The sequence below is a fragment of the Fusarium oxysporum genome, chromosome I (genome assembly GCF_013085055.1).
Source record: "Fusarium oxysporum Fo47 chromosome I, complete sequence".
In the NCBI taxonomy this organism is placed as follows: Eukaryota; Fungi; Ascomycota; class Sordariomycetes; order Hypocreales; family Nectriaceae; genus Fusarium; species Fusarium oxysporum.
This window is the reverse complement of record NC_072840.1, coordinates 2,768,486-2,794,761: the sequence shown is the minus strand read 5'-3', so window position 1 is coordinate 2,794,761 and position 26,276 is coordinate 2,768,486. Positions and strand designations below refer to the sequence as shown.

The following is a 26,276-nucleotide window of genomic DNA, read 5'->3' as shown; positions in this document are numbered from 1 at the left end:
ACGGCCAAGAGCTGTAAACAATGCATTCCTTGTTAGGTTGCAACCCTTGAGTGTAAGCTTGGATCAAGTCAGGCTGGTCCCATGACTGTCAAAAAGAGCAACAACCTTGGAACAGGTATATATATCCATGTCAACAGAGTCAACGGTCATCGGCTAAAAACTTCACCTGATGGGTGTACTGGACAAATATAATTACCACGGTAGCCACAGCCTGTTCCTGGCTCTACCAGTATGCGAACTGGTTTGGCTGATGTTTACGGTTTACCGACCCTTTTGTATGTCTAATCCAATACACTCAGGTCTACACACTTCAAAGTTTGCCAGCATCTGGTCTCAACAACAAAGGACACCTTCGCCTTGCTTACCGTTCTTGTTCGCTTAACTTTATCCCGATAATCGAGGCTTCGCCAGTAGCATCGCCTTGATATATCTAGTTGATTTGGAATAGAAACACGTTCTCGGACACGGTTTTTACTCCACTTGAGCGATCACACTTTAATAGCTGAGAATATTCAAGTCGCATTTGCAATGGCTAGGAGCGGTTTCATCATACCATACAACTCGCTTGTTGTCATAGGATGGTACTAGTGACATGACGCATGTCATGTAACTCTACTGGCATGAGAACAAGGACAGCTGAGTGAGGAAAACTAACAACGTAATAGACAATATAAGACGTATCTGCAAATTCGGTAACCATAGCTGTTTCTGAGCCAGTCTTGAACTCAAGGTGATAGTTTTTAACATTCTCCCAGTCTTCCTGATGGCGAAGCCAGATGACGATCAATGCCTTGGGCAGTATTGTGGAAGTAAGGTGTGGGTGCTCATAGTTGAACTCTGGTATTTGCAGACATTTAGAGCTCAATTGTCTCTGACGACTCGTGACGACTCGCCAGCTCATTTGCTATGTCATTCTGGTTGAAACATCTGAAATGTCGTATGGAATACTTGGAAGAACTACTCCATACATAAAGTTATTGTGGATTCACCTCTGCTAATTATATCTAAGCAACAAAAAGAACAACTTCTTTGCTAGGGCAAGCCTTCAGCGTCAACGAGCGTCACTTAGCGCTCGTCATACCCAAGTCGAAGCATTTGGGTTTGTTCTTGGTTGAGCTGGGTTTAAGCTACTGAGAAGCCGAGGCGGCGCCAACCTTGTGCTTTGAGACATCGTGTCGAATGAAATCGCAATGGTCATAAAGAAACATGCTAAGCAATATAATTCAAGTTTGATGTCAAGGTAAGTTTCGGTCTCTAAGCCAGGATCCGGAGACTCGACCTAGGGTATCTTTGGTTCATGCTATCACATCTTAACACCTCCCCAACCGCCCAGTCTGGGCTGTATCTGTCGTAAATTCCACTCCAACATATATGCATGGCCTTTCCCTTCCCTTAGGATGCAAAAATCAAATCCACATGACAACTAGAGATCTCAATGTTTAGTTTAGCTTCGGCGCTGGCTTCCGACGTATAGTCTTTCAGCCTTCGCGTTTTTATGTCGCCTACTTGAGCTGCTTAAGGATTTCCGTTAAGAAATCCTCAAAGCTCAAGGTGATGTAGCCGTCGCGATCGTCGTCATACTTCTTGAACACGTCTGTCATGCGTTTCAGGGAGATACAGCTTTGAACAAAGAGATCGAAACTCATGACTCCCTCATTCCTCTTATCGTAGGTGTTGAAGAGTAACTCAACAAACTGGGGGCTTAGTCGGTATCGGAAAGCAACAAGTGCGTTGTTGAATTCGGATAGAGAGATGTTGCCGCTGCGGTCGGCGTCGAATCGGTCGAATAGAGTCCTCCATGAAGCCAGGAAGGACCACAGCCCGCAAAACTCCTCGAAACCAATGGTGCCACTTCGATCGGAGTCAAACATTCGAATCATCATGCGGACGGTATGAGGGTCAAAGGCGGTCCAGTCTCCGTTGACAAGGGCGGCAGAAAGTTCCCTCTCGGAAAGGTGGCCGGTACCTAACCGGGGAGTAGTCAGCAACTGCTATGAACGTGGTCGATGTGCCGTGCACGTTTATGATGTATTCTTGAATCGGAAGAACCTACCATCTTTGTCTACAGCGCGGAAAAGGGGCAAAAGTGAAGGGTCTGAACCACTGCCATCGATACCAGGCGAGGGAGGAGGTCGTGAGTTGGGAGCAGGGCGGTTATGAGCCTGTGGTCTGGCACCACCAGGGTTTGGAGGCGGCGACATATGGCCGTAAGCACCTTGACCTAGGGAATGGGATCGCGCATCTCGTTGGGTAGGTAGAGGCTTGTCGTATCGAGGCTGTTGGTGGTGATACTGCTGTTGAGGGGCATATTGCTGCTGCTGGTGCTGCTGCTGAGGAGGAGGGTGTTGCTGCGGGGCAGGTGTCCTAGACTGTCCTGGTTTCTGAAAGGCGCAGTGTCAGTTTAAGCTGCTCTACGTTGTGATAACGTTAACGGTGCGTGTATTTCAAACATACAGGCTCTGGCTCAGCGAACCTGTGTAAGTTACATGGTCAGCTTTGTGTTGCATCGTGACGTGTGTCAACCCGTAGCTTCAAGCCGCAATCGCAGAGCCGCAATGGACAAATGCGCGGGGAGACGAGGGGCAGTTTGGCTGAAGCATGGGACATACCTAGGGAGAGCATCCTCGTCGTAGGGGCGGTTATAGGCCATGATGAATGCGGGATTTGGGTATTCTTTTCCCGGTTCCAACTCAGAAGAAAAGGGAGGCTTATAAAGAAGTAAGGATAGAGAAAGGAGATGTTGCGTGTGAAGGGGGTTTTGAAGGTTGGGCTGAGTTGGTTTGGTGCGCGACTGAAGAAGTAACTGGAAGGCCACACAGTTAATTAGTAGTTGTCCTACCTGGCCTACGTACCTTATGTGACTGCACTACCTACAGTGATTGACCCCAGGCCAGGGGAATCTCCAGCGCGGGGCAGTGTCGTTCGGTTGGTGGAGCGCAGGGTGAGAACAGAGCACAAGAGCGTGGCTGAGTTGGTCTTGATAGTGGGAATGTTTGGGTAAGACAAGATTCGGAGTTTTTGTCCTCACTTCTTATGACTCAATCAAGTACAATTGACTGATATGTCAATGGAATGATTGTTCACTTGTACAGCAAGCACAGGTTTTAGAGTTCAGCCTAGCTGAAGAAGAGGTCATTGACAATGATGAAAAGACTCAGTATACACTCGATACATATCATCCCTCGTTATCGGGTATAAAATGCCGTGACCTTATCTGATATGGGACAGGGAAGATAGCTATGAGACTAGCGCTGGGATTAAAAAGCCTGACTTGCTCCTTGTCCTTCCGCGCCAAGGCGTCGGGACCCTTTATTTCTAGGGAATTTTTCAGTCCGCGTATACTAGGTACGTACGGATAGTCAATTCACTACTATACATGAATCGCAAATAGTCCTGGAGGCTTTAACAGAGACAGGAGGTATGCTCACTGGAGAGCTAAAATTAGATATCAGCATCGAAGATCATAGGGCCTCACTTTCATTTTCGGGGTCTGATAGACAGTCCAGATGAAGAAAGGACCCTTGGGTAAGGTTCTCGGACACGGCAACAGCGGTCCCGTCCGTTATGTGGGTCACCAGATCCAATGACGTCGATGCGAAAAAGAGAGTAATCAGCCACTTTGAACCCGAGAAAAGCCTCAGCCACTAGAAATGAGCATCTCAGTGGAGGCGCGGAGTTGATGGGTGTCGCCTTGGAGGGGAGGAGAAGGAGAAATTTGTTCCATTATTGTTCTATGGTTTTCTCTGACCCCTGCTTACAAGCCTCCTCTCATTCTTAGTGGTCATCACCTCATCAGTGGGACAAGACACGATATACCTCCACTAGGTGTACGTCTTCAATCTAATCTCTATACCTAGGTCGAGGTTGGATCTTGAGATCCTCCAGACACTCGGCAAGAGTCATTCCTTTGTGAGAGTCACTTCGTCAATATCAATTAGCAGCCGGATCATCTCGTATACTCTCAAGCCCAGCCATCCGATTTAAACAGTTGCCGAGTAAGTGGGCGTCTACACAGATAAAACGGCATTATTAATGTTCCCAACTTATAGTCCTTTTCACAATGCCCGATCAAGACTCGTCACAACCCTCCGAATTCTGGTTATATGGATACGGGTATGCCGAGACCTTCCTGACAGCAGATTCTTATTCCGTGATTAATGCCATTTACAGAAGCTTGATATGGAAGCCTCCGCCACACTTCGGTAAATCACCAGTGCCCGTCTTACACGACCAACGGCCTTTCCGCTGACACTTGATCTTACTTATTAGACCGCAGAATTCCTGGATGGGTAGATGGCTATGTTCGTCGTTTCTGGCAGGTAAAACACCTTTTTGCCCATATCGTAAATACCTTCGCTAACATGCCTTCCAGGCTAGGTATGCCTTCAAACAACCGAAGTGAAACTCTAACTAAAATCGATCACAGTGAGGACCATAGAGGCACTCCTGAGGCCCCCGGGCGTGTCGTCACTCTAATCGAGAGATCTTACTGGGAACAGCTAACTGATAGTCACGACTCTGCTCCAGAGCGAGTTTGGGGGGTTGCATACCGTATCATTCCTGAGAAAGTAGCCGAAGTCAAGGAGTATCTCGATATTCGCGAGATCAACGGCTACACCATTCACTACGCTCCATTCCATCCTGCCGATGGCTCCCCCCCTATTCGCACTCTGGTCTACATCGGCACTCCAGATAATGAGCAATTTGTCGGCCCCCAGGAGCCCCAGGAGCTCGCCGAGCACATCTTCCGCAGTCAAGGGCCCAGTGGCCTGAACAAAGACTACCTGTTGAGTCTCGATACCGCCCTCAGTGAGCTTGCTCCCGATAGTGGCGATCATCACATCCATGATCTGGCCCGCCGTGTCAGGGAACTTGAGAAGAATTGTGAGGATGAAACTAAACTCCTCAACCCAACGACTTCAGTCCACCAACAAAAGCACAGTACTGAAGAAGCCGAGGAGATCGAAGAGCCACATCACTAAGAAACGGACAATGCATCAAATACGCAGACATCTCAGCAAGCGCATATAAATAGACGATAGATCCTCATGATGAGCAGCATACTTATAATGAGCAGTTAGATGCCAATCCTCATGCTTCGTGCCATCGCTCCACAACTTTCACCAAGTTCAGTCTCGGTTAGCCAGCGGTATTCACGTATCAAAGCACACGTAATCAAAAGGAACAGGTCGCATGCAGCGCCATTTCGCATTTTTGTTCTTGCCCTATCGAGGCAATCCCTCATCATTTTTTCGCACAAGGTTCATTCGTAAAACGGCCGTGTCAAGATGGCAAACCATACCAGCCCAAATGCCATGCCATGCCCCCTAAAAACCACGCCTCAACCGAAGTGCCTGGGTATAATTCTGCGTTTCAATATGCTCACCAATGCCTGACCTTATCATCCAGTCGTACAAAGAATCCGCAAGCCCAGGAGCCCGAAGTCATCGAAGTCAACCGCCATTGAAATTCCAATCCTCAAGGCCCCATCGATAACGTTTCGAGCGCAATGTGACGCACTCCACTCCGGCCTCAAGTTACGTCAACTAATATCCCCTTCCACCCTGAGGGTGTTGTTGCTGGGGAGGCATTTGAGAAGGATCAGGGTACCCAAACTGCTGCTGAGGCATGAATCCTATATGTAATTTAGCATTGTTATGGGTTGCCTCCGTGCCTCATTCTCAGCGTACCTTGGGGGGGAGCGCCGTAGGCTTGCTGGGGATGAGGGTATCCCCGGCCATAAGGCATAGGCGCATACATGTTCGGAGCAGGGACTTGGTAGCCGTGTCCAGGCGGAGCCATTCCGTACGGAGCTGGTCCCCCAAAGCCTCGCCCGTACCCACCTCCTCTGCCGAAGCCGCCTCGGGGGCCATTGTCGGATGCCTTGTCAACTCGAATGGTTCGTCCGTCAAACCTGGATATGATTAGATTCTGTATTAGAATGAGATAGCAGATCCGCCATGAAACAAGGAACAAAAGTGACTCGTACTCGACATTGTTCATGGTTGCGATGGCCTTCTGAGCATCGCCCTCCTGGGTGTATCGCACAAATCCAAAGCCACGGCTGCGGCCGGTATCACGGTCCTTAACCACCACCTTTCCATATCCATCGTTAGAAGTGATCTTATGGTCCAACAAACACCCGCATCAGAGCCACAGATATGCAGAACTAAGAGCGCTTTGCTTGAAGGAAAGAAAGGAACAGAGTTACCTACAGCTTCTTCGACAGGGCCGAACTCCTCAAACTTCTGACGCAGAGTAGCTTCCTCTGTGTGCCATGCTAGGCCACTTGAATGGAATTAGCAGATGAGACAGCCGCAAGAGAGGCTTGAGACGAACCCAATGAAAAGCTTAGACATATTGGATCGTGGGTTCTAGCTCAGACGTCAGCTTCTGTTCACGATAGACCACTAAAACAAAGATTGTCATAATGGTTGTAGATGCGCCGCAGAGGAACAGGCTTGCACAGGATCGTATCCACAGAGAGTAAACAGAGTCCTCGATAACCTCCCCGGCATCAGGGTCACTAGTCTCTGTGATCAAGATGCCGCGCGTCGTTGCGTAGAAAGGCGCGCGCTTATAGGCAACGATTATGCAGAGTGAGGAGGGCAAGAGGGGCACCATGAGATAAAGAGCGCACCTTTATTGCAACAAATGCCTTCGGTATCGGTGACTGCGTCTTCTACAGACCTGATCTTGTTCTTCAAGAAACTGAGCGCTTGCGCTAATTATCAAAGACAACCAGTTGACAAGTGGTTGAGCTGAGGTGCAGGGAGAGAGATGAGGGTGGAGCTTCAAAACGGGAAGAGGTTGCGGATGTAATGAAGTTAAAACAGAGACAGAGAAAGCCGGGTAACAAACAGGTAAGGTAGCTTTAGCTTAGCTTATATTCACTAGACGGCGTGGTCCAAGGCCCAAGGATGGATGAGAGGGGTCCTGAGCATGTAATGTAATAAAATGCGGGCGGAGCGTGACTGTTGATGTTATGTATGTATCTATATGTATGCACCCTGCAGCTGCAGCACAATGCAGTGAGCTGGAGGCAACGGCAGGCACGTTGTTTCTGTAGTCTATCGGCAGCGGCGTTGAATGACGATGCTTGCCAGGGGTGTTTTAGAATATCTCGTCTGGCCAATGTCTGGCGAGGGGCCTTGGATCGGTTGATGCCATGTTTCGCTACTCAAGACTCTCTTTTCGACAAGATGAGCCAGAAGTCTATCGCCATCACACGAGTTGATGGCGCTTGCTTCATTTCCACCATCATTCATAATTCAAAGCCAAGCTCCCTCTTCGCGTCGATCCCAGGTCCCCGGTGGGCGCATCCGTGGAGGCAGTGCTGATGAACTGCACCGTACCGTACCGTCACCGCGACAGACGAACCAGGGTGTCTGGTCAGTACGTTTCGGACTCGGGTCCGGCAGGGGGAGCTTTCTCCAAACAAGCTTTGGGCGGCAGAAGCAAACACAGGGGGAGCCCAAGGTGCACTACCTAACCCACCACCCTCACCGTGGCCATGGGGGTTTTTGGCGGCATCCATCAGCTTCATTCAAGCTCGTGCGGGCCTGTGATGACGACGGTCCTCCACATCCTGTCCAAACTTCTCCCCACAGCCATCAAAGCCAAGCACCGCGCCTAGGCTTAAACCGCATTCTGCCCCTAGGTCAAGCATAACTGTCTGACGATCTTCCCCCTTCTCATCATACTGTCACTCTTCAATTCGCCGCTTGCATAGCCCCCTTCAATCCACTTGAGCCAATATCCTAGTCCTCCTCCGTTAACTTTAGGTTGGTTCCTGTTATTTTATATATCAGACTGCTTGTTGCAGAACATTTGGCATCCAACGTTGTGGTCTATAACGGGACATTTCCCGCTTCGACAGTATATGCACAATACCAAGACCATGCGCCACGGCCCTACGCTTTTTTAAGGTAGCGTTCCATGCTCTTGGCGATGGTGCTGCTCCTTTCAGGGTGTTATACTCAAGCCCCGCCTCACCAAACACCTGTTCCCGACACGTGCTGCCCCTCTTTCTCACTGAGGTGGAGGGTTGATTCAGGGGCCAAGCGAGCATGGTAGGCTTGCAAGACGTTGTGACATTGAAGAATTCATGCGCAGTTTATTTATTTCCTGGTTTGATTATAGAATAAATGAAGATCTGATGTCTGTGTATGTATTAGCCGGCCTTGCCAACTTTTGAATCATTTATCTTCTTTTTTTCTTCCTCCTTTATGGCTTGATGACTTACACAAAATGTAGTTCCGGGTTCTTGAATTCCTCCGAAGAGTACTCCGTATGCAGCATGGATTTGAATCTGTGTAAGACAGACACTAATCCCAGACCGTGAAACGTGCAGCGTATCGAGATTCCGTGTCTTCGTAACGACGAGTATGAAACAAGCCAGTAAAGGTATGCCGGAGTTTCTCCTGCTCGCACCACCACTCGCTTGAATGTTTCAACAAGGAGATACGGGAAATAGGTAACTCTGCTAAGCCAGCCATGACAGCGGCTGCCTTGACAGATATGCAGTAGCGTAGTGAAACGCTAGATTAAGCATCAATGCGATGCTACCTTGGCAGCGGCTTAGTCGATTGAGGCACCAATGCCAAGAAGTACCCTTCGTAAACAAGATCAGGGACCATCACTTAGATCTGACAGGTAATTCGCATAATAGCCCTTGATTAGGAATCAGAAGCCGCATGATGGATGTTCCTATAGCAGAGATTGGTGGAAGAGAGCTTATAAAAGACGCTCAAAGAGGTGGCATCCAAGGGAATAGATTGGCTTCAGCGAACTCGAAGAACTACCAGTAACGAGAGTAGATCAACGTTTTCTTAGAACGTAAGAAGAAAAGTCATGTAGATACTTACTTAGGGATAGTACTTAGATAAAGAAGAGGAACGAGAGATGAAACGCCCTTTCTTTTACCTATGACTTAAAAGTTTGGGGCAGGCACCAACCATAAGGTACCTACCTTTTTCAATATCCAGACTCGTTGCGCGGAAGGCGCTGAGCTCGTATCATGTTTATCTTTGGGCTACAAACCAACACCATGTCAATGATGTCCTCCCCTCAACGCTTGATCATCTGCAAATGCATTTCAGCGACTCACAAGAGACTTGCAGGTTGTGCTCTCCGAAGCTTGGCCTAGATGACACCTCGTCGCAATCGCCATCATTCGAATGGCCAACATGAGATCCGGCACAGGGTCTCGGCAACTCCAAAATTTTACTCCCTAGATGTCGAATCGAACAGACTTGACACAGTTCAGACTTGGCTGAGCCAGGTTCATGATTATGCAAGTCACAAAGATTCAGAGCCGCATTTCACGCAAGACCTGGACGACGATTACACACCAAACTGGAAGCCTCACAATATCTCTGTTGTACCGATATCTCGACATTATCACCAGTTTCGTCACTCTGGAAACCGAGCCTTGGATCAACGACTCACTTCCCCAAAATCTGATTTACTCGAAAACGACACATACTCAGAATTGCAACATGAGCCTTCTCTTGACATAGGGTCTAACAAAGAGAATGGAAAGAGATCTCGTTCACGTTTTACGCAGGATTCTCATAACGACAGATCCAACAAAAGGTTGTTCGAGAGACAACCAAGAAGAAAAACACGCCCAGACCGGTATACTTCCAAAGACGCGGGGGGTAAGAGGGATCCCACGACCGAGAGCGAAGAAAAGAGGCCAAGAAAAAAGTCACGCTCAAAAAAGCAAGAGATTAGAGCGAGTCGAGATATTATGAACAATTTTGCATCTGGTGCCATCCCAAACACCAGAGTGACGGTAAGCGATGAAGCAAAATCGAGCGGATCTTCCCTATCCAGTAAACTAATACTCGTGTATTTTGTCAGATGAGGCCTAATCTTACTGCTGGACTCTTCCTGAACGGTCGATCCTCAACATACGAACGGGGTATGCTACTTCTCGGGCTCGATTTAGTCTTTTCTCATCATAACATAGGGGCTGACATTACATTCAACGATATGACGCTTATTGAAACATGCGGTGAAAAGGGAAAAGCAGACAAGATTCCTCAACATAGTACAAGTGAGAATTCTAGCGGCCAAGATGATGTTTCAAATAGCGGCCATATTTCGCGGAGCGCCACGGAACTCCCCAGAACCACAACAAATGATGAAGAGGGAGAAGTACAAAGCCTTGCGGATGATGGTTCCCAAGAGAATCAACAGAACAATATTCAAAAGGAGGGGCCTGAGGCTCATAGTGGCTCTGTATCATCGACAGAAACCACTCAAGCATCTGACTATGAGACCCCTGAAGCGATGCTGAAGAGACTTATCGAGACAGGCATCTTCGATGGCACAGGTATTTTTAAAACAACTTCCCATAGGACTATGGAGCCAAATATTGAATATCACGATTGCCTCGGCATGAATGGTACAGAACAATCAAGCAAGAATCCGACATATCAGGATAAGGGGGTAATGGCCGACCGCAGTTGGCAGTCAACTCTCGGACCAAACATACAAGCTGTCACAAACAATACACAATTCGATCTTAATAGTGGCGCAAAAGATGCACCAGTGCCAACTAAAGCATCGCGCTCCCAATATGAACAGGAATTGCCAGTTCCGATCTGCAGCACCTCTACACAAGTTCAACCTCCAAATCTGCCAACGTCGGTAATTGAAAATAATACACACAATATTCCTGAGGAACCATGCGTTAAACAACCCCAAGGTACGAAGAGTACCTCTACTACTAATAGTCGGGGTCACCCGCTATCTCGAATCTCAGAAAGAGGCCATCGTTATACCGAGCAAAATGATCGGCCAGGGCTTATGTTTCCAAACCTCATAGCGGAGGATTTCAATGTTGAGCACTTATACCACCAAGACTCCACAGAAAACAACGAATCTCAGTCGAAGGGTTTGTTCGTTCGCCGAGGACTGCAGTCCCATGATAACATGATACCAATTTCAGGGTCTCCAGGCTTTCAACATGCATGCCGGCCACTTAATGAGCATATTAGCAGTGCAGGACTCTATTCGGCCGTCTTCCCAACAGTGCACTCAGAGACCTACTCGGACCACCGAGAGATACAGCATGATAACAGGCAACTTACACAGCCAGGCTACTGCGAAGACGGTGAGACAATTCACGAATTCATCAAACGGATCGAAGGCGAGGTAAGTATGAAATGGGACAACTCGCAGCAGTCTGTTGGTGTTGGCTGCATTAACGATATAGAGGAATGTGCCAAAAGCGAGTCATTCGAAATGGACAGCAACGAGGATTTATCGCAATGCAGCGATATAGAGCATGATGCGGCAATCCAGTCGAGCTTACACGGCATATTCTCGAGCTCTGATCAAGGGTCTGTATCGGCGAACCCAGCTATGGCAGAAGATTGGGAACACTCAGGTTATGAACAAAGTCGATACTGGACAGGAAAATATTACGATGAGCATGGAGTCTCAGATGCGAAAATGGTTGGTTTCTGGAGGCCTAATCACTTTTAGGATGATGTACTCCAGTCTTTAATCTTTGGTATAGCGGTACGTAGCTAGGTTAGGATTCATTACTCGGGTTCTTGGTCCTTCCATTTGTTTCTTAAGGACTGAACATCAATACCACACTGTTCTGCTTTGACAATGACAGCACTAGCTTTGCCAACAACGGGAGCATCAATCATTTTACCATCTAGGGTCCAGGCGCCTCGACCGGACGCCGAAGCCTTCTCATCAGCGATGGAGACCCTGATAGCCCATTCAACTTCGTTCTGATCCGGAGCGAACATACGCTGGACGACTTCGACCTGGCTTGGATGTATGCATTGCTTTCCGTTGAAGCCAATGGATTTCCCTCCGGCACACTCCTCCTCGAGAGTTTTCAGCCCCTGCTCTCCCTTATAAGAGGTGCAAACCAGATCGATTGCACTTGGCAATCCGGCTGCTCGGGCTGCGGTGACTATAGCAGATCTTGCGTAGAGAAACTCAGTCAGAGACGGGGTTCTTGTCAGCGAGAGATCAAGGGCGAAATCCTCGGCTGCGAAGATGAAGCCACTCAGGTAGGGAGATGCCCTTGATATCTGAGCCAAGTCCATAATGGAACGAGCTGACTCGATAAGAGCTATTATCTTTATTGGGTTATCTGCCTCAACTGTGTGCCGTTCTGGAGCGACATGTCGGAGAACATCAGTAACGAAGGTCAGGTCAGCCGCAGAATTGACTTTGGGAACCACGACAGCGTCAACATGAGGCAATGGCGCGAGTGTGGTCAGGTCTGAGAGAGAAAAGGGGGTAGAAACAGCGTTGATGCGAACAGCCAGCTCAGAAATGCCAGAAGGCCGAGCTTTGAGGTTGGAGATGTGCTCACGCAGTTGATTGCGGGCTGTATCTTTGAGAGAGGGTGTAACGGAGTCTTCCAAGTCATAAGTTACGTTGTCTGATTTGAGACCGAGAGACTTGGTGAGCATCTTTTGCGATGAGCCTGGCACTGAGGGGGGGTCAGTCTCGGCATTCGATCAAGAGTGAGGAGTCCTGCTTTACCATAGAGCAAAGAGCGGCGGATAATGGATGGAGACCGGGCAGCCATTTCGTGGGATTTTACTGATTATCAGATACGAGCACAGATATTTGTGAATTGCGCATATAAGCTGCGCTTGTAGATGATATATCCTGAAAGACCGAGGTACCTTAGGCTATCGCGACTTATACGCCCAGAGTCGGGACCCACCCACGGCAGCTCAAGCTCATGACGTTCCGCCGTATAAAACAAGATCTGCCATTATCCACCGCCTGCCTAAACCGGTGACAGGGGTTTTTGCTGTCGCGGATCATGCTCCATCCCTTGCGCGGCTTGATAGAAGGCCAGCTTACACCGTGATTCTGAGAGTGACAGGTAGCTTCAAAGCTCAACGTTTTGTTACCTTGTCACCTACGACCCTTTCACCAACTGCGACACTCTTTCTCAACGAGTCGATTACGGACAGTCACTGAACGAAAAGTATAAATACTACGACCTACCTACTTTCCAATACGTCGACTTATTGGCCATCATGGATGCCACGCAACCACAGCCCGCGCCGGGCAGTCTTAGCTGGCGCCTCAGCGCGCATCCCATTACGCTGCTCACGTTTCTGGGATTCCGGATATGTGCGCCTCTCACGGTATTCTCTTGGAGCGCAATTGCTAATGTCCTGCAGCAAGTGTCCTGATCTACTTTCTCGGTCTGTGGATCATAAAAAGCATGTGCGTATCCTCCCCCGGACCTCTTCAGCCGCGCAGAGCACTAATTTTCTTGGTAGGATCATGATCTTCATCATTACGATTCTTCTCCTCGCCGCCGACTTCTACTACATCAAGAACATTGCCGGTCGTCGCCTCGTAGGTCTGCGCTGGTGGAACGAGGTCGATCCCCAAACGGGAGAGTCGCAGTGGGTATTTGAGAGCAGCGAGCCAGGTACCAAGACTGTCAACCCGACTGATAGCCGCTTTTTCTGGCTCGCTCTGTATATCCAACCTATGTTGTGGGTTCTCATGGCTATTCTTGCTCTTGTGCGACTGCAGTTCTTATGGCTGCCCCTCGTCGGTACGTTTGATAAAATACCCCTGGAGTCTGTGATTCAAAGACAAAGAGCACGCTTTGTACATGTGCCGGATTCAATGCCACTAACACTTGGTACTAGTTATCGCTCTTGTCCTCACCATCATGAACACTCTAGCCTTCTCGCGATGTGACAAGTTCAGCAACGCTTCCAGCATCGCTGGTAGCGCTTTTGGGACTGGCAACCTGGCCGGAAGCCTCGCAAGCAACATGGTCAGCAACTGGTTTTCTCGCAGCTAAAAAAAAAAAAGAACAAAAGAGTGGACTTCGAATCGATGAAGCCGAGCGAATTTTCACCCCGTCACTTCACTTGACTGGATGAAAAAGGGGAACTTGGCCTGCGTTTTGTGTTAGGACTTTGCAAGGAAGGCATTGATGCCGGTATGAGTCGTTGACGTTGTAAAGTAAAATTACAGGGTTTCTTAATCACTGGGTGCGAGTTTGCGATAAAGATTTGCAGTTTCACAGCGCCTGTGGGCTGGGAATGTATGAATAATAGCTTGATCAGTTACCGCTCTGGTGTCACTTATTCACGATATAACTAAAACGCTCTCGCTATGAGGACTGCGCCACGCCATCAACGTTTTCCCGCTAATTGTGTTTATGATAGCACCAAATTCCATGATTTTATAATCGCTGCAACAAGCAAACGTCATGCAAGATATCGTGAAAAGTTTGGGGCCTTTGCCAATCTGGCAAAAGAAATCCGTGGCATCTCTCTGGGTAGGCCTGCATCTGATCAATAACGGACCAGCTATGCCGTCGACAAGCCAAGAATACACAGCACCGTTACGATGAACAAAACTAAGCAGGCTACGTAGGCGACCCAAGAAGTGACCGTGAGAACAAGATATGTCATAATCCAAAACTCCAAACCCCATAACACACCCGCACGGAGTCAATGCCTCCCGCGGGACCCGGATTTCTCTGGTCTACAGATGGCTTTTGCCCATGCGAGGCGGCACTATCGTCTCGCGGCACGCTCAATTTCATCATCCAGTTGCCGCTCCTCTTCCTCTAATCTTCGAATCTCATCGACTGTCATACCATCTTCGACCAAGTGAGCCACGTTGGATGACATGCCCTGAGGTGTCTGAGCGCCGCTGTGTGCTGCACGATCATGGGACCCGATGGATGAACGAGGCACGCCGCCGGGTGGGGGAGTTGGAGCGACACCACGATCACGGTCGAGGCTACCGAGAGCAACGGGTTGCATATGGTTTTCATCTGAGTAGGGCGAGTTGGGTGAATCGGTAGCACGGCCATGAGTTTCCTTGTCCACTGCGTATGTTTGCTGTGTGACATACTCATCGCCAGCCTGCTTGCTGCGTCGACGCCTGCGAAGAAAGAACCATGCCAGTGCACCGATGAGGAGAAGACCACCAATAACGGCACCAACGGCAATGCCAGCAGTTGCGCCGGTTGAGAGCCCGCCGCCGCCGCCGCCACCACCGGAACTCTCTTCAGCCCCTGAAGTCGACGAAGGCGAAAGGGTGGCTGTTGCTGATGAGGATGAGGAAGTGGTAGATTCTAAGGTCTCCTGTTGACTTTGATCCCTCTTGAGTTGGTTATTTAGTTCAGTGATCTCGGTGGTGTTGTCGGTATTGGTGACAGTGAAGAGTTCTGTTTTGGTGTAGCCTGAAGCTCCATCCTTCTTCCAGTCAATCTGAATATACATCTCTTTTCCGTAATACTTCGAGGTTTTGCCTTCAAAGTTGAGCGTCACAGAATTGTTGTCAACTGCGTTTGATAATGTATCAGTAACTTGAAGATATTACAAGGGCGTTTCCCATTCCGAGCAAAGCATACCATCTATGAGTTGTTCATCGGGCTTCGCATCGCTGAATTCGGCATCACCCAGAGGCTCAATGTTGTCGCCGCTGATAACCTGCCATTGGACCACATCGAGCGTGGTTTTGGAGTCGGTCTTGGAAAAGCCGATTATCTTTTTGTTCTGGTCACTATCCTTGAGCTGAAAGACATGACCGTCCGCGAAGTTTGTGGAATTAAAGACAATGACTTTGGTCTGTGAACTCGAACCTCCCACGCCTGTGTTGCCGTTGCCTGAGCCATCAACAACACCCTCGGAGTCGCCTTTACTGGAAGGCGAGGCAAAATTGATATTGGTGGAAGATGGTGCATTTTGCATGTCCTTCACAATATCGCCCGTATCGTCCCGATCAATTTGGTTGGCTATTTGTTCCATTTTGGGGTGTTGACTTGTCTTGTCTAGCTAAATCAGCAGTTATGTGTTGGCGATTGGCGGTATGCCCGAATCAAATAGGTTCTCTTAGACCTCTCGTCCGCTTCTGAAGGCCAGCACGTTGGAGTCGAAAATAGTTTGAAGACCGGTCCTTTGTCGTGAATCGTTCGATTTCGTTTATACTAGTTTGTCGAGTGTGGTCAGGTCAGGTCAGGTCAGATTATATTCCAAACCGCCAAATGGTATCTTTGGGACAATAAGTCCCTGAGGACAGAGAAACGAAGTAAAACGCAACAAAAGCAAAAAAGCAAAAGGCGAGGTGGTTTTATTAGAGGGTGAATTTCAATATCTTACTAGATGGTAAGACGGGAGAAAAGGTGACAGAAGCGGAGGGAACAAAGAAAACAGGTCCAACGGGAGTAAGAAACGGCCTGCTTGCCTTTCCTTCCTCTTCCCTGGTCATATTGCTGCGGGCAAGCCCAAGCGTGGTTCAGCCCTGGCTTGACTGGCTTGTCTTGACTTGGTCTGGATGGTTGCAAATGCAGCCCTGGGTGTACTCAGCCTGGCCAGCTAGGACTTCGTATAGAGAGGGAGGGTACTTTGAAGGTACAGCACAGTGTTTGTCCAGAAGGGGCAAGCTTGACGATGGACGGCTCCACTGCATCCCCTCCCTAGGAACAAGGTTGTTTCTACTGGGCTGAACAGCTGTGTTGAGTGTTCCATTGTTTTGTGGTAACCGTAGGACTCGATTCGCTGACATGAAGTCTGAAACGTTTGCTAAATGCACACATGTCAGTTACCGCTCATCCCGTACATGATGTGTCTAGAGATACAGTCAAGTTCTCTAATGCAGACAATCCATTCTGATCATCATCGCAATCCTTTTGCATACTGGACTGTCTGAGAGTTCACAGACCATCCATCAGCCCAACGTACGGATTCTCTCTCAGCTGAACTGTTAGAACATAGGGAATGCTCCAGTCCTTACCTCTTCTGGCTTGGGCTGGACTGGGGTATTGCCCAGACCCCTGAAACCTCTCGTCCCTACTGGAGACCCTTGATCCCGCCATCACAAAGACCCGAGGCTCTGATGGAGTGCTTCTGTAAGCACTAAGGTATCGAATTGGAGAGGCCGAACCGTTCAAAAGGGTTGAGATTCTCAGTGAGCAAGTGCCGGAGTGATGTCTGCTCCTTTTTGTGTTCCTTGAAATATGTGACTACCATTAACTCCAGAGATACGCTCTGCTCTACCCTTAAGACATCCAATGTACATCGATTTTGTCGTAAAACAGTGGAGAGGCGGTGCAGCCCGCTAACTGCCTGCCGCTACTCCAAACGTTGACTCTGCCCTATCTCTTTGACCGGCATAAGCCGTCCACGAAGTCACGACAGGGGCGGGGGGCCAATCAAAATGACCGTGACGACCGGTACCTCTATACACACCTAAATTAACGTGTGATAGAAGTACCAACAGTCAGCATTGTTACAAATCGCTACATCACACACTTTGCAGCCGTACCTAGTCTGCCGACCTCGCGCATTTCCTGATATAACCTCGAGATGACCTCCTTTTTTTGCCCTTTTAGAGGGTCGAGGCTGCCCTTGCCGCAAGCCTTTACAAGCAAGGCAATAAGAAGAGCTATTTCTGCCTCTATAGACATGATTAATATCTCTTTGTAGGTGATTTTGCCGTACTTCTGTATTGTCAGTGTCTTCCTCCTTCCCTGTACGGTATCTCTTCCTTATGCCGCTATCAGTGCCGTACTTGTTGAAAATGGCGTTATAAACAGCCTCTTTCCAGTCTCGAAGCGTGCTATAGGGCTTCCAATGAGGCTGCCGGGTCTTCTTCTGCAAAATGAAGCTATTCGCAAGTGCAACGTCAAGGAGGAAAGACCAAAGCAACGCCTGCCAAGGACCGCGCCGGAAACGGTGCTGATATGAGGTATAGGATCTTATCTGATCGCCGCGGTCCACGTGATTCATTTCATCGTTATACTGGGCGGCAACAGAAGGAATAGGGATTATCCTAGCCTGATCTCCGTTGAAGACCTCCTTCAGGCGTTGTGCCTCTGCCTTCGTGCCTCTTTTGGCGGGCAATTTCCTCTCTTTTGGTGTGCGGTTGAGAGGGGCTGCGCTGTGCATAGTTGAAAGGAAGAGCACCACAGAGCTATCCTTCCAAGCGATTTGAAGGACCTAGAGGGAAGGAAAAGAGACAAATTAGTAAGGAAAATACAGGTAAAGTTGTCTATACCTGTTTATCCTTCGTCGGGATCAAATACACCTTGTTATATAGCAAAGGCTTGCCGTCAGGAAGCTTCCCGGTCTCTTTTATCTGCTTCATCACGGTGGTGATGCCGCAATTAGGGCGTGCTGTGCCTGTGGCCCCGTATCCAAGCTGCCGAAGGAGGCGGAAGAGCTGCGGTGATGAGAAGAGGTTATCTGTAAAGACGTGATATGTCGCTGTTGACAGCCTTTGCAATAGGTGAACCACGACGCTCTGTGTATTGCTAAGAGGGATCTCAGTCCGTAGCTTTCCCTTCTTGCCGTACGGCATCGGTACCTCTAGCTTGACTGTTACAGGCATAACTGGCGATGCCTTCACATGCCAAAGCCACTGCAGAAAGTAGCCCTGTTGCGCAATAACCCATACTTTAAAGCCTACCGGCGTGGGCTTTCCCTTGACAAGCGTTGTCTCTTTTGATCTGCCTGTAAACGGCACCATACACTCATCTACAGTCAGATTAGTCCCTGGAAGATAGAGCTTGATAGACACCCTTTGTATATGTTCAGACCACTCTTCAGCCGCTTGGAAGGTCTTTGGAAGATTCCTCTCATCGCTCACATCGAGATTGGTGTGATCAAAGGTGCGGAAATACCGTGTGATCAGCTCGAACTTCTGTAACGGCATGAACTTTGTAAATGGATGAAGGGGGCGCTGATCTCCTAGGCTAGGGGCCTTCCAATGGTCCTCGAGGGATATTTCCCTATGAATTCCTAGGTAAATAAGGATACCAAGCCATACATAAGCCGTTGCAGTGGAGATGCCTTCCCAAGCATGTAAGCGCGAGTGGTCGGAAAGGGGGGTATTCCAGCTATCTTTAATACCATTATCAGCGCAGAAAAAAGCCCAGTCCTCGGTATATCCAACCCATGACTGTACAAGGGAAATAGGCACAAAAAGCTGGAATAATTCAAGTGGTTGCTGGGGCAGAGGGTTGATCTGAAAATCACGATATTCTAGGTTGAAAGGTTGAAAATCATCACCGCGGCCCTCTTCGGGCGGAATATCAGGTGCGCCGGTGGGGTCATTAGCAGCTGCTGTAAAAGGCGGGCTATCAAAGCTATGATCATCTATTATATGTATCTCTTGGGAGCTCATCGTTCTAATTGAGACTCGTTAGGGTCAATTTGTATGAGGATTTTGATGATTTTGGTGGTGTTGAAAGAAGAAGCTGTCTGATGGGAACTTCATGTACCCTGCAGGTACCTGTAAAAAAGCGGGGTAAGTGACCTCGTGGACGGCTTATGCCGGTCAAAGAGATAAAACGTTGGCATCAAAGCACCCACTCACTCTTTGACGACGTTTCTCCAATTGGATAAGTCTACTGCGGCTGACAGGATGCCCAGGATCTGCTCAAGACAGACACTGCGAGGTACAAACTGTAGACTTGTCAACCCACTAGAAGTTTGGTTCGGCGCATCGTCTTACACTTATTGGTGCTGAGCCCCGTCAGCCCCAAGATTACCTCCATCCATCGTTTCTAAGGTGGACTTAGGACTGCTGTCAGACAATAACGGACGAGAGAAAGACTCTGTTTCTGAGGATTTGTCGAACAAGAAAGAATCCCCAAAAGACGTTATGCCTATAACTTGTCTTGTCTGTCAACTATTGCTTGTTGTCGTGGTAGAGCAACTCGCTTATACGCGCCGACCAACTAACCTCAAACGTAATATCGTACCACCGCAGGATTTAAAGGATGAGAGTACCTTGCCTTGACCTCTTCTGTCATTCTGGTACCAACCCAACGACGATCTCGCCAATCCTCACACTTTTGAGACATAGGTATAAATGTATGTACTTATCCTGGCCATAGGGTCAAACTAACGGCCAACGTTCACCCCTCTCAAGGTCAAGGACTGAGAGAGTGTGAGCGCTGTTGGCCGACACGGGAAATACCTTCGTCTCACTGTAAGATTACCCAACTGAAATTCAGCATACCTACACTTCAGCCGCTCTCTAGCAATGCCTCCCACTCAATGTTTATTAGCACAAGCCTCGACCAACACCGCCACCCATCCTACCCTGGAGACGACAAGCTGTCCTGTTTCTTTGACAATTTCCATCCCGCAGCGCCAGGAGGCGTGTGCAATATGGCATTCCAGGGCTGCAAAACACGTGTATCGTGTGACCTGTTGTGTAGCAAACCTGTGTATAGTGGCTAAAATGGGCAGTACATTCACAAAAATCATCGCCCAACAGTGACATCCACCCTTTCATGCTTGTTCTGTTTATAGAACTGACCATCGAAAGCCAACCGCTCTTTTGGTGGCACACGGACCAATAATGCAACAATGCAAAGCACCAACATTCGAATTAATGCTCCTCCTCTTTGAGTCTCGTCTTTGTCATTGCTCATACTTACTTCGCAAAGTGTTCTAGATGGGTACTAACTACTATGTCTTATGTGTATTTGATGCTCCAGCCGATTTTGATTACTCCTTCATGAATGCAATAACATCCAAAAACCACCAAGCCTTGTTTGCGCCGGAAAAGTCAAACTCAAAGTCAACGGTAGAGTCAGAGCAGAGTCCAGACCAAGAGACCGAGCCCCTCCAATCGCTCGCCTGATCCGAAACGCCAGCAACTCAAAAAGGCAACCCCAAATTACCAAATCAAGCGAATGTCATTGAAATCTCCTTCTCTTTGCCAAAATCATCATCATCTGAATCCCCCCACGGTTCATGCAATGTCATCGTCGGCAATGTCTGCGCCGTCTTCACCTGTGGCCTAGTTGCTGCCGTCTCAGTAGGTGCTACCGTTGCTGATCGCGGATGATCGTCAAACGAGGTATCGAATGTCATCTGAATGTCGTCCTCGTCATGTCGGCCCGAGCCGTATGCGTCACCATGTCCTGACCCAAACCCTCCGCCGTACGGTGAGCTGTACCCAGGTGGTGATGCTTGTCTGGTGTAGCTTGGTGTATAACTGTGAGACCTCTCTTGGGACACACGAGTATCGTGCGAGTCTCGTGCGCCGGTCAGATCCGTCCGAGACCCTGCTCTAGAGCCATTGGCCACCGCCGAAGGAGAAGCAGGAAGCGAGGACACATCCAGCTTCATTGGAGGCAGAGTCGATTTGATTTCCTTGACTTGCAGGTCCTCCGGACTGGCGTAGTGATCTCGGGCATCCTTGGCAATTTCTGCACGGATTGCATCAATGTCGAAAAGGACACCAGTGTTGTTGTCGGCTTGTTCCCCCTCCTTTGCCTTCTCTTTGCCTTCTCCCTTGTTCTTTGAGTCTTCGTAGATTTCCCAGTCCTGTTTCTCCGCGTTCTTTCGACGACCGAAGAAGCTGAATCGACCACTCTTCTTGGCCTTGCCCTCTTTCTCGAGGTTCTTGCGTGCCTCTTCGATCTCATTGATCAGCTCTCTCTGGCGTTCATTATGGTTGTCCGGGTCTGGATCTTCGATTTCAACGAACTCCTCACTCTCAACAGACCATCCACATCTTATCAACAATACCGGCATCTTTTGACGATAGTCCATGTGACCATTCACGAGATCCGTTACGTCCATGTTCTCAACAAAGGGACAATCCTCCACCGGGGCTAGACCTGCTACCCGGCGGATACCTCCACTCGTGAGTCGGAACAAGTAGCCTAGAATCCAGTCGTTGCGGTTGTACGCATTCAGGAATCGCCCAGAAACCACAGTCTTAGCCTTGATGTACTCCTCCTTCTTTACCACGATAGGTGAACCAAACATGTAGACATTTTGCACAATACCGACCGCCCCCTTCTTACTGAGCTCCTGGAGGCAAGAGAAAACGACTCGTGCTCCGATCGAGAACCCAACCAGTGTAATGGGTCGTGTTCCTAGGTTGCGTTCTAGCAGGGAATCTGCTAGAATCTTTCCAGCGGAGGTGGCTCTGTCCAGCGAGACAGCCCAAGGGTTGTCAATAAGATAGGCAAGCTTGGTAAGAATTATCGGCAGCTGCAGAGCTGACATGAGAGCAGCTAGTATGGTTGTACCCAGAATTTGCTGGATACTTTGTGTAAGAGCCTTTGTGATCGTTAGTCTGATAATCTCTATTGGAACAGGGTGTAAATTTTCTGACCTCAGTAGCCAAAATGTTGATGGTGTCACCCATACTCCGAAGCATCTCAGGCTCGAAGAGCACTGAGTAAAGGTCACCCATGACAGGGTCTACCGTACTGAATGGCAGTCGTACGTCATCGACCTTACCTGTCAGCCACCCCGAGATAGTGACAATGAGGTTGACTCGCTTGTTGTTGTGAAGGGGACGATATTCGAACGTCCTAACCGCGCCAGTTCTTCGGTCTGCAGCCCTACCTCCGATGATACTGCCTGACGCCGCTGCGCCCGAGGTGATGATGGCTGCGCCTCCTACACCACCGAGGAAACTTCCCGTGCCAGTCACTCCGATGGCTGTTAATCCGGTAGCCAGGCCCGCACCGATGACAGGAGCAAGCAAACCTGCCGAAAGACCAATGACCAACCCACCACCTACGGTGGCCAATCCCATCATCACATATCGCCGGGTCAATGCGTTCTTCCTGCGAGTTTCCGTGTGCTGCTCCTCGTTCCAGTTCTCTTTCTCGGCAGCTTGCTGCATCTCCAGAGCCTCTGTGACCTTCTTCTCGAAACGGCAGATATCAACCCACGTAATATCAAGACTCTCACCAACTCGCTCCAAGAGAACCCTCGAGCGGGAATCGTAAATAGAATCAGCGATCAAGAGGAGGAAGAGGTCGCAAAGTACAGTCCACCGAAGATCAATATCGATCTTTGCGGTGGTGGGGAGCTGTGATGGTGTCTTCACGTCAGAGAGCTCCTCCCCGTCAAGCGCCTCATATGGCGGCGGTGCCTCTGCAGGCTTCTCGTCCAGTGATGGGGTGCTTGGCATCGATGACTCGCTATCTGCCATGGGATTTGATACTCGAGCATTAGTATTGAGCGCGGGTGCCAAGTCCTGCGGTATAACTCCATGTTCTGCCAACTGTTCAATCATAATCTGCTCAGCTTCATTGATCTCCATATGAGCGTACAGTCGAAGCATCATTTTTTGACCCCACATCAGCATGGATTCAACTGAAACACCAACCTCCTTCTTCGTCTTCTTGAACGATTTCATTTTTTCCGCCTCTTTCACAAGTCTGACGATTTCGAGACGGACCAATCCAACGTATGCAACTCTTTGGCCTTCGGTCAAGAGATCTTTGGTAGCCTGCATCTGACCAATAGCATCTCGTCCTTCATCATCGTCGACCATACTGGTTCCGGCTGCACTCTTGAAGAGATATTTCGTATTGTCGTCCATGCTTGTTGCCGACTCGGCATCATCGTCCAAGGTTACCCGAGTGTAGCCCTTGCCAGCACCACCAAGTCCTCCATATTCGTATGATTCATCCTGTTCCGGATCGTATTCCCTTGCAACTAGCTTGTCGTCGTCGTTGTACATATCGTATCGTGCATAGGAAGGCATTTCTTGCCAGTCATCATCGTCCACCCCCTTTTGAGGTTCTTCTGGCTTGGTAGAGATCTTTTGGTGGGAAAACTCAGAAACATCTTTTCGATTGGCCTGCGTAGGCGATACAGGGGTCGGCGTGACTTTGTCGGGCTGAGGGGGCTCTTCCTTACTGACAGCTACTTCATCACCTGTAGACTTTTTGACAGGATCTGCTGCCTCTGGTTGTGTTTCCACTGGGCCCTTGTTCGTCGGATCGTCTGGCTTGGGAGTCTCTTGCTTCTTGATAGCGACATCGACATCTGTAGGCTCTTTGGGAGCCTCTGGCGTTTCTGACCGTGTCTTTCTAGAATCTTTTGGCTCTGGATCGTTGTTACTTTCGGGCTCGGCAGGCTCGATCTTTGCTGGAGTTTTGATAAAAGTTGGTGGGGGGGTTTCGTGCGTGACAACAGGCGGGTTCGAAGCATCTTTGCTGGGATTTGACTGTTCAGATCGAGCATCTTCAAACGTTTCGCTCTTGTCGTCATCCTTAACAGGTTCGACGGCGGGGGGTGTTGTCTGATCGCTGGACTTATCGTTCTTCGTCTCGGACGCTCTCGGTTGCTCACCGCTCAAGGCATCTGCTACTGGACTTGCAGCAGGCTTCTCATCTTTGGGTGTCTCGGTAGGCTCATCGTTCTTCGGAGTCGGAAAGCGCCTGATGGGCAGACCAAAATCGTCAACCTCGGCAGGTGTAGTCATGATGTCAAATAATGGCGAATTGTGGTTTGTCTGGGTCTCCCGTTCAACGGGTTCGACGGAAAGAACTGCTTCTGCGACAAAAAGAGAAAGCAAAGAGAAAGATGGTTCGGCGTCGCGTAATGCGCCTTGAAAGAATGGATCGAAAGGGCCGAAGATCTGTAGATGACATTCGACCCAAGTAGAAGTGCTGCGAGTGGACGAATCCTTCTGGCTCCTGGATTAGGTTGAGGCCGTCAAAGGATAACTCTATGGTGAGATGATGTAAGTGGTTGTTCAACGTGAAATGTCACACCCGTATCAATGGTCTAGAAGCTGAGGTGAGTTGGTGAAAGGAGCGGGCTTATTGTTCCCCTCGTCCCTCTCAAACTAAACGGAACAAACTCCTATAATTATTGATGGATAGAATCCAACTTGACATTGCTTTGGGTGGGGGTCGACCCATCCCATCTGAAAAGATGGCTGAGTCCGTCGGAAGCGGTTGGTGGCCCTCCACTAGCAGACAACGGATGGCGGGACTCTCAGTGGTTCCTTTTAGTGGAAGGGCATTGTGCCTGAGGGCCCATAGTGCAGGGCACCCTTGTAACTCAGGGATGGGTCTCGTCATTCAATATATGGTTGTTCTCAAATCAATTTCTCCTTCATACCTCACGCGACCCCTGATTTATCTACATAGGCATACCTTTCTTTGATTTGAGATCAGCTTCAGCAATTGATACAGTTTATTGTCATTGCAAGATAAAGAGTTGGTTACGGCTGAGTGAATCATGATCTGATTAAATTGTTAACATTGTTGACGCTCAAACACTATTCCTTTCATGCGCCCCTGGACTCCCTCAATCTATACTATCTTCTCGGGTATCGCTAACGGCGCACACTCCTTTTGATATCCCCTGCCTTCATTGGCGCATATTCCAGATCAAGCACGTGGTGATCTTAGCATTCCTGTCTCAACCCTGGAGACTGCCGCCCGCTTTGCTTGCTAGCTTTCTCATGTCTCTGCCATGGTCACTTCCGCGGCTGCAGTGTCCGTTTCGCCGTCGTCTGCCGTGCCTGCAGTAGCCTTGTTCCTCCTCCGTCTCTTTCGCTTGCCGGCACCTTCTTGTGGCGCGTCCTTCGCATCAGTAGATTCTTGCTTTCGTGGTTGTTGTCCTTCTGTCTTTGCCTTCTTGGGCTTCTGGACCGCCAAAGGATTAGGCCCCTTGGGTCCGTGTCCTTTCTTCTTCTTCTTCTTTTGTTCTTCAGAGTTGCCATCGGTCTTGTCGGCCTTCTCGTCGTCGTCTGCATCATCTCGCTTTCGCTTGCCCAATTGGTTCTTGATCTCTGCTCGAAATTTGCTTCTCTCCTCCTTTGCTCGCACTTGAACGCTCTCATCCGCCATTGGCTCGAGAATCATAACACTCCTCTTGATATAGATGAGGGGGACTCCTTTGATGCCTCGCAGCATCCTTCGTACCTCCTGGTCTTGGCTGGCCACAACGTAGCGATGCTTGTTCTGAAGTGTAGCCTTCGGGTCGACAACTGATCGAAGACACTCTTGAGTGCTCAATGGCTCGGGATAATCGTCGGGATGGTGACCGCATCGTCTTCGCTCCAGGGTCTTGGCTAGGTCAATGGCCTCATGTACACCTGGCTCGTTTCGCGCTGCGTAAAGTTTGCGAATTTCGCATTGAGTAATCACTATTCCGGTTAGAAGATCGACCACGACAAGGTTTGTCATGAAAACATACTGGGCTTGACCTTGCCATGAACTGTCCTCGACAGAGCGGGCTCGAGATCCATCTTGAACCGGGAAGAATCTCTCACCATTTCGGCATCGACTGCATCTTGTAAGCTTTGTCTATCTGGCTCAAGTTTGCGACAACTTACCCAGAACCTGATAGGGCTCACGAAAGCCGAAAGTCTGGGAGAACTGCTCCATGAGCTTCCGATATTGTTTTGACCGCTTTCCTCTCATTTTGAATAATTTGTTGTCGAAGTATGTACCAAGCTAGTTGTTTAGACGTGCTAGGACTGTATGCGACGAAGTCAAGGCTGGCAGA

General features: G+C 49.1%; 9 protein-coding genes across 9 annotated transcripts; 3 read left to right on the top strand and 6 right to left on the bottom strand.

The window, feature by feature from the left end:
• Positions 1–1,350: 1,350 nt before the first annotated feature.
• Positions 1,351–2,813, bottom strand: FOBCDRAFT_3663 (uncharacterized protein). Its single transcript, XM_059612165.1, has 4 exons — positions 2,610–2,813; positions 2,455–2,473; positions 2,054–2,381; positions 1,351–1,966 (listed from the first exon to the last, which is right to left on the bottom strand). The coding sequence occupies exons 1-4, from the start codon at positions 2,648–2,650 to the stop codon at positions 1,503–1,505; spliced, it is 852 nt and encodes a 283-aa protein (XP_059463833.1). The 5' UTR covers positions 2,651–2,813; the 3' UTR covers positions 1,351–1,502.
• Positions 2,814–3,773: 960 nt separating this feature from the next.
• FOBCDRAFT_3646 (ChaC-like protein-domain-containing protein) lies at positions 3,774–5,108 on the top strand. Its single transcript, XM_054702790.2, has 6 exons — positions 3,774–3,995; positions 4,050–4,113; positions 4,171–4,202; positions 4,270–4,319; positions 4,373–4,377; positions 4,427–5,108. Exons 2-6 carry the CDS (start codon positions 4,061–4,063, stop codon positions 4,980–4,982), a joined length of 696 nt encoding a protein of 231 aa, XP_054558765.2. The 5' UTR covers positions 3,774–3,995; positions 4,050–4,060; the 3' UTR covers positions 4,983–5,108.
• Positions 5,109–5,506: 398 nt separating this feature from the next.
• FOBCDRAFT_3637 (uncharacterized protein) lies at positions 5,507–6,774 on the bottom strand. The gene is made up of 6 exons (XM_031181743.3): positions 6,691–6,774; positions 6,340–6,374; positions 6,216–6,288; positions 5,990–6,096; positions 5,691–5,914; positions 5,507–5,635 (listed from the first exon to the last, which is right to left on the bottom strand). The coding sequence occupies exons 2-6, from the start codon at positions 6,357–6,359 to the stop codon at positions 5,547–5,549; spliced, it is 513 nt and encodes a 170-aa protein (XP_031042493.2). The 5' UTR covers positions 6,360–6,374; positions 6,691–6,774; the 3' UTR covers positions 5,507–5,546.
• A 2,980-nt stretch (positions 6,775–9,754) lies between these two features.
• On the top strand, positions 9,755–11,296 carry FOBCDRAFT_122754 (uncharacterized protein; the record flags this gene model as incomplete). Its single annotated transcript, XM_059607760.1, has 5 exons — positions 9,755–9,799; positions 9,868–9,928; positions 9,977–10,717; positions 10,775–11,166; positions 11,228–11,296. The coding sequence occupies 5 exons, from the start codon at positions 9,755–9,757 to the stop codon at positions 11,294–11,296; spliced, it is 1,308 nt and encodes a 435-aa protein (XP_059463832.1).
• A 109-nt stretch (positions 11,297–11,405) lies between these two features.
• On the bottom strand, positions 11,406–12,739 carry FOBCDRAFT_211396 (Pyruvate/Phosphoenolpyruvate kinase-like domain-containing protein). Its single transcript, XM_031181716.3, has 2 exons — positions 12,529–12,739; positions 11,406–12,475 (listed from the first exon to the last, which is right to left on the bottom strand). Exons 1-2 carry the CDS (start codon positions 12,572–12,574, stop codon positions 11,559–11,561), a joined length of 963 nt encoding a protein of 320 aa, XP_031042484.2. The 5' UTR covers positions 12,575–12,739; the 3' UTR covers positions 11,406–11,558.
• A 110-nt stretch (positions 12,740–12,849) lies between these two features.
• Positions 12,850–13,984, top strand: FOBCDRAFT_3593 (uncharacterized protein). The gene is made up of 4 exons (XM_031181714.3): positions 12,850–13,134; positions 13,185–13,230; positions 13,287–13,570; positions 13,668–13,984. The coding sequence occupies exons 1-4, from the start codon at positions 13,038–13,040 to the stop codon at positions 13,823–13,825; spliced, it is 585 nt and encodes a 194-aa protein (XP_031042482.1). The 5' UTR covers positions 12,850–13,037; the 3' UTR covers positions 13,826–13,984.
• Positions 13,985–14,440: 456 nt separating this feature from the next.
• Positions 14,441–16,260, bottom strand: FOBCDRAFT_3599 (uncharacterized protein). The gene is made up of 3 exons (XM_031181713.3): positions 16,143–16,260; positions 15,395–15,970; positions 14,441–15,325 (listed from the first exon to the last, which is right to left on the bottom strand). Exons 2-3 carry the CDS (start codon positions 15,789–15,791, stop codon positions 14,550–14,552), a joined length of 1,173 nt encoding a protein of 390 aa, XP_031042481.2. The 5' UTR covers positions 15,792–15,970; positions 16,143–16,260; the 3' UTR covers positions 14,441–14,549.
• Positions 16,261–20,368: 4,108 nt separating this feature from the next.
• Positions 20,369–24,618, bottom strand: FOBCDRAFT_3576 (uncharacterized protein). Its single transcript, XM_031181711.3, has 2 exons — positions 22,126–24,618; positions 20,369–22,070 (listed from the first exon to the last, which is right to left on the bottom strand). The coding sequence occupies exons 1-2, from the start codon at positions 24,235–24,237 to the stop codon at positions 20,682–20,684; spliced, it is 3,501 nt and encodes a 1,166-aa protein (XP_031042479.2). The 5' UTR covers positions 24,238–24,618; the 3' UTR covers positions 20,369–20,681.
• A 399-nt stretch (positions 24,619–25,017) lies between these two features.
• Positions 25,018–26,234, bottom strand: FOBCDRAFT_3571 (rRNA-binding ribosome biosynthesis protein UTP23). Its single transcript, XM_031181710.3, has 3 exons — positions 26,104–26,234; positions 25,965–26,054; positions 25,018–25,914 (listed from the first exon to the last, which is right to left on the bottom strand). Exons 1-3 carry the CDS (start codon positions 26,189–26,191, stop codon positions 25,226–25,228), a joined length of 867 nt encoding a protein of 288 aa, XP_031042478.1. The 5' UTR covers positions 26,192–26,234; the 3' UTR covers positions 25,018–25,225.
• Positions 26,235–26,276: the final 42 nt, after the last annotated feature.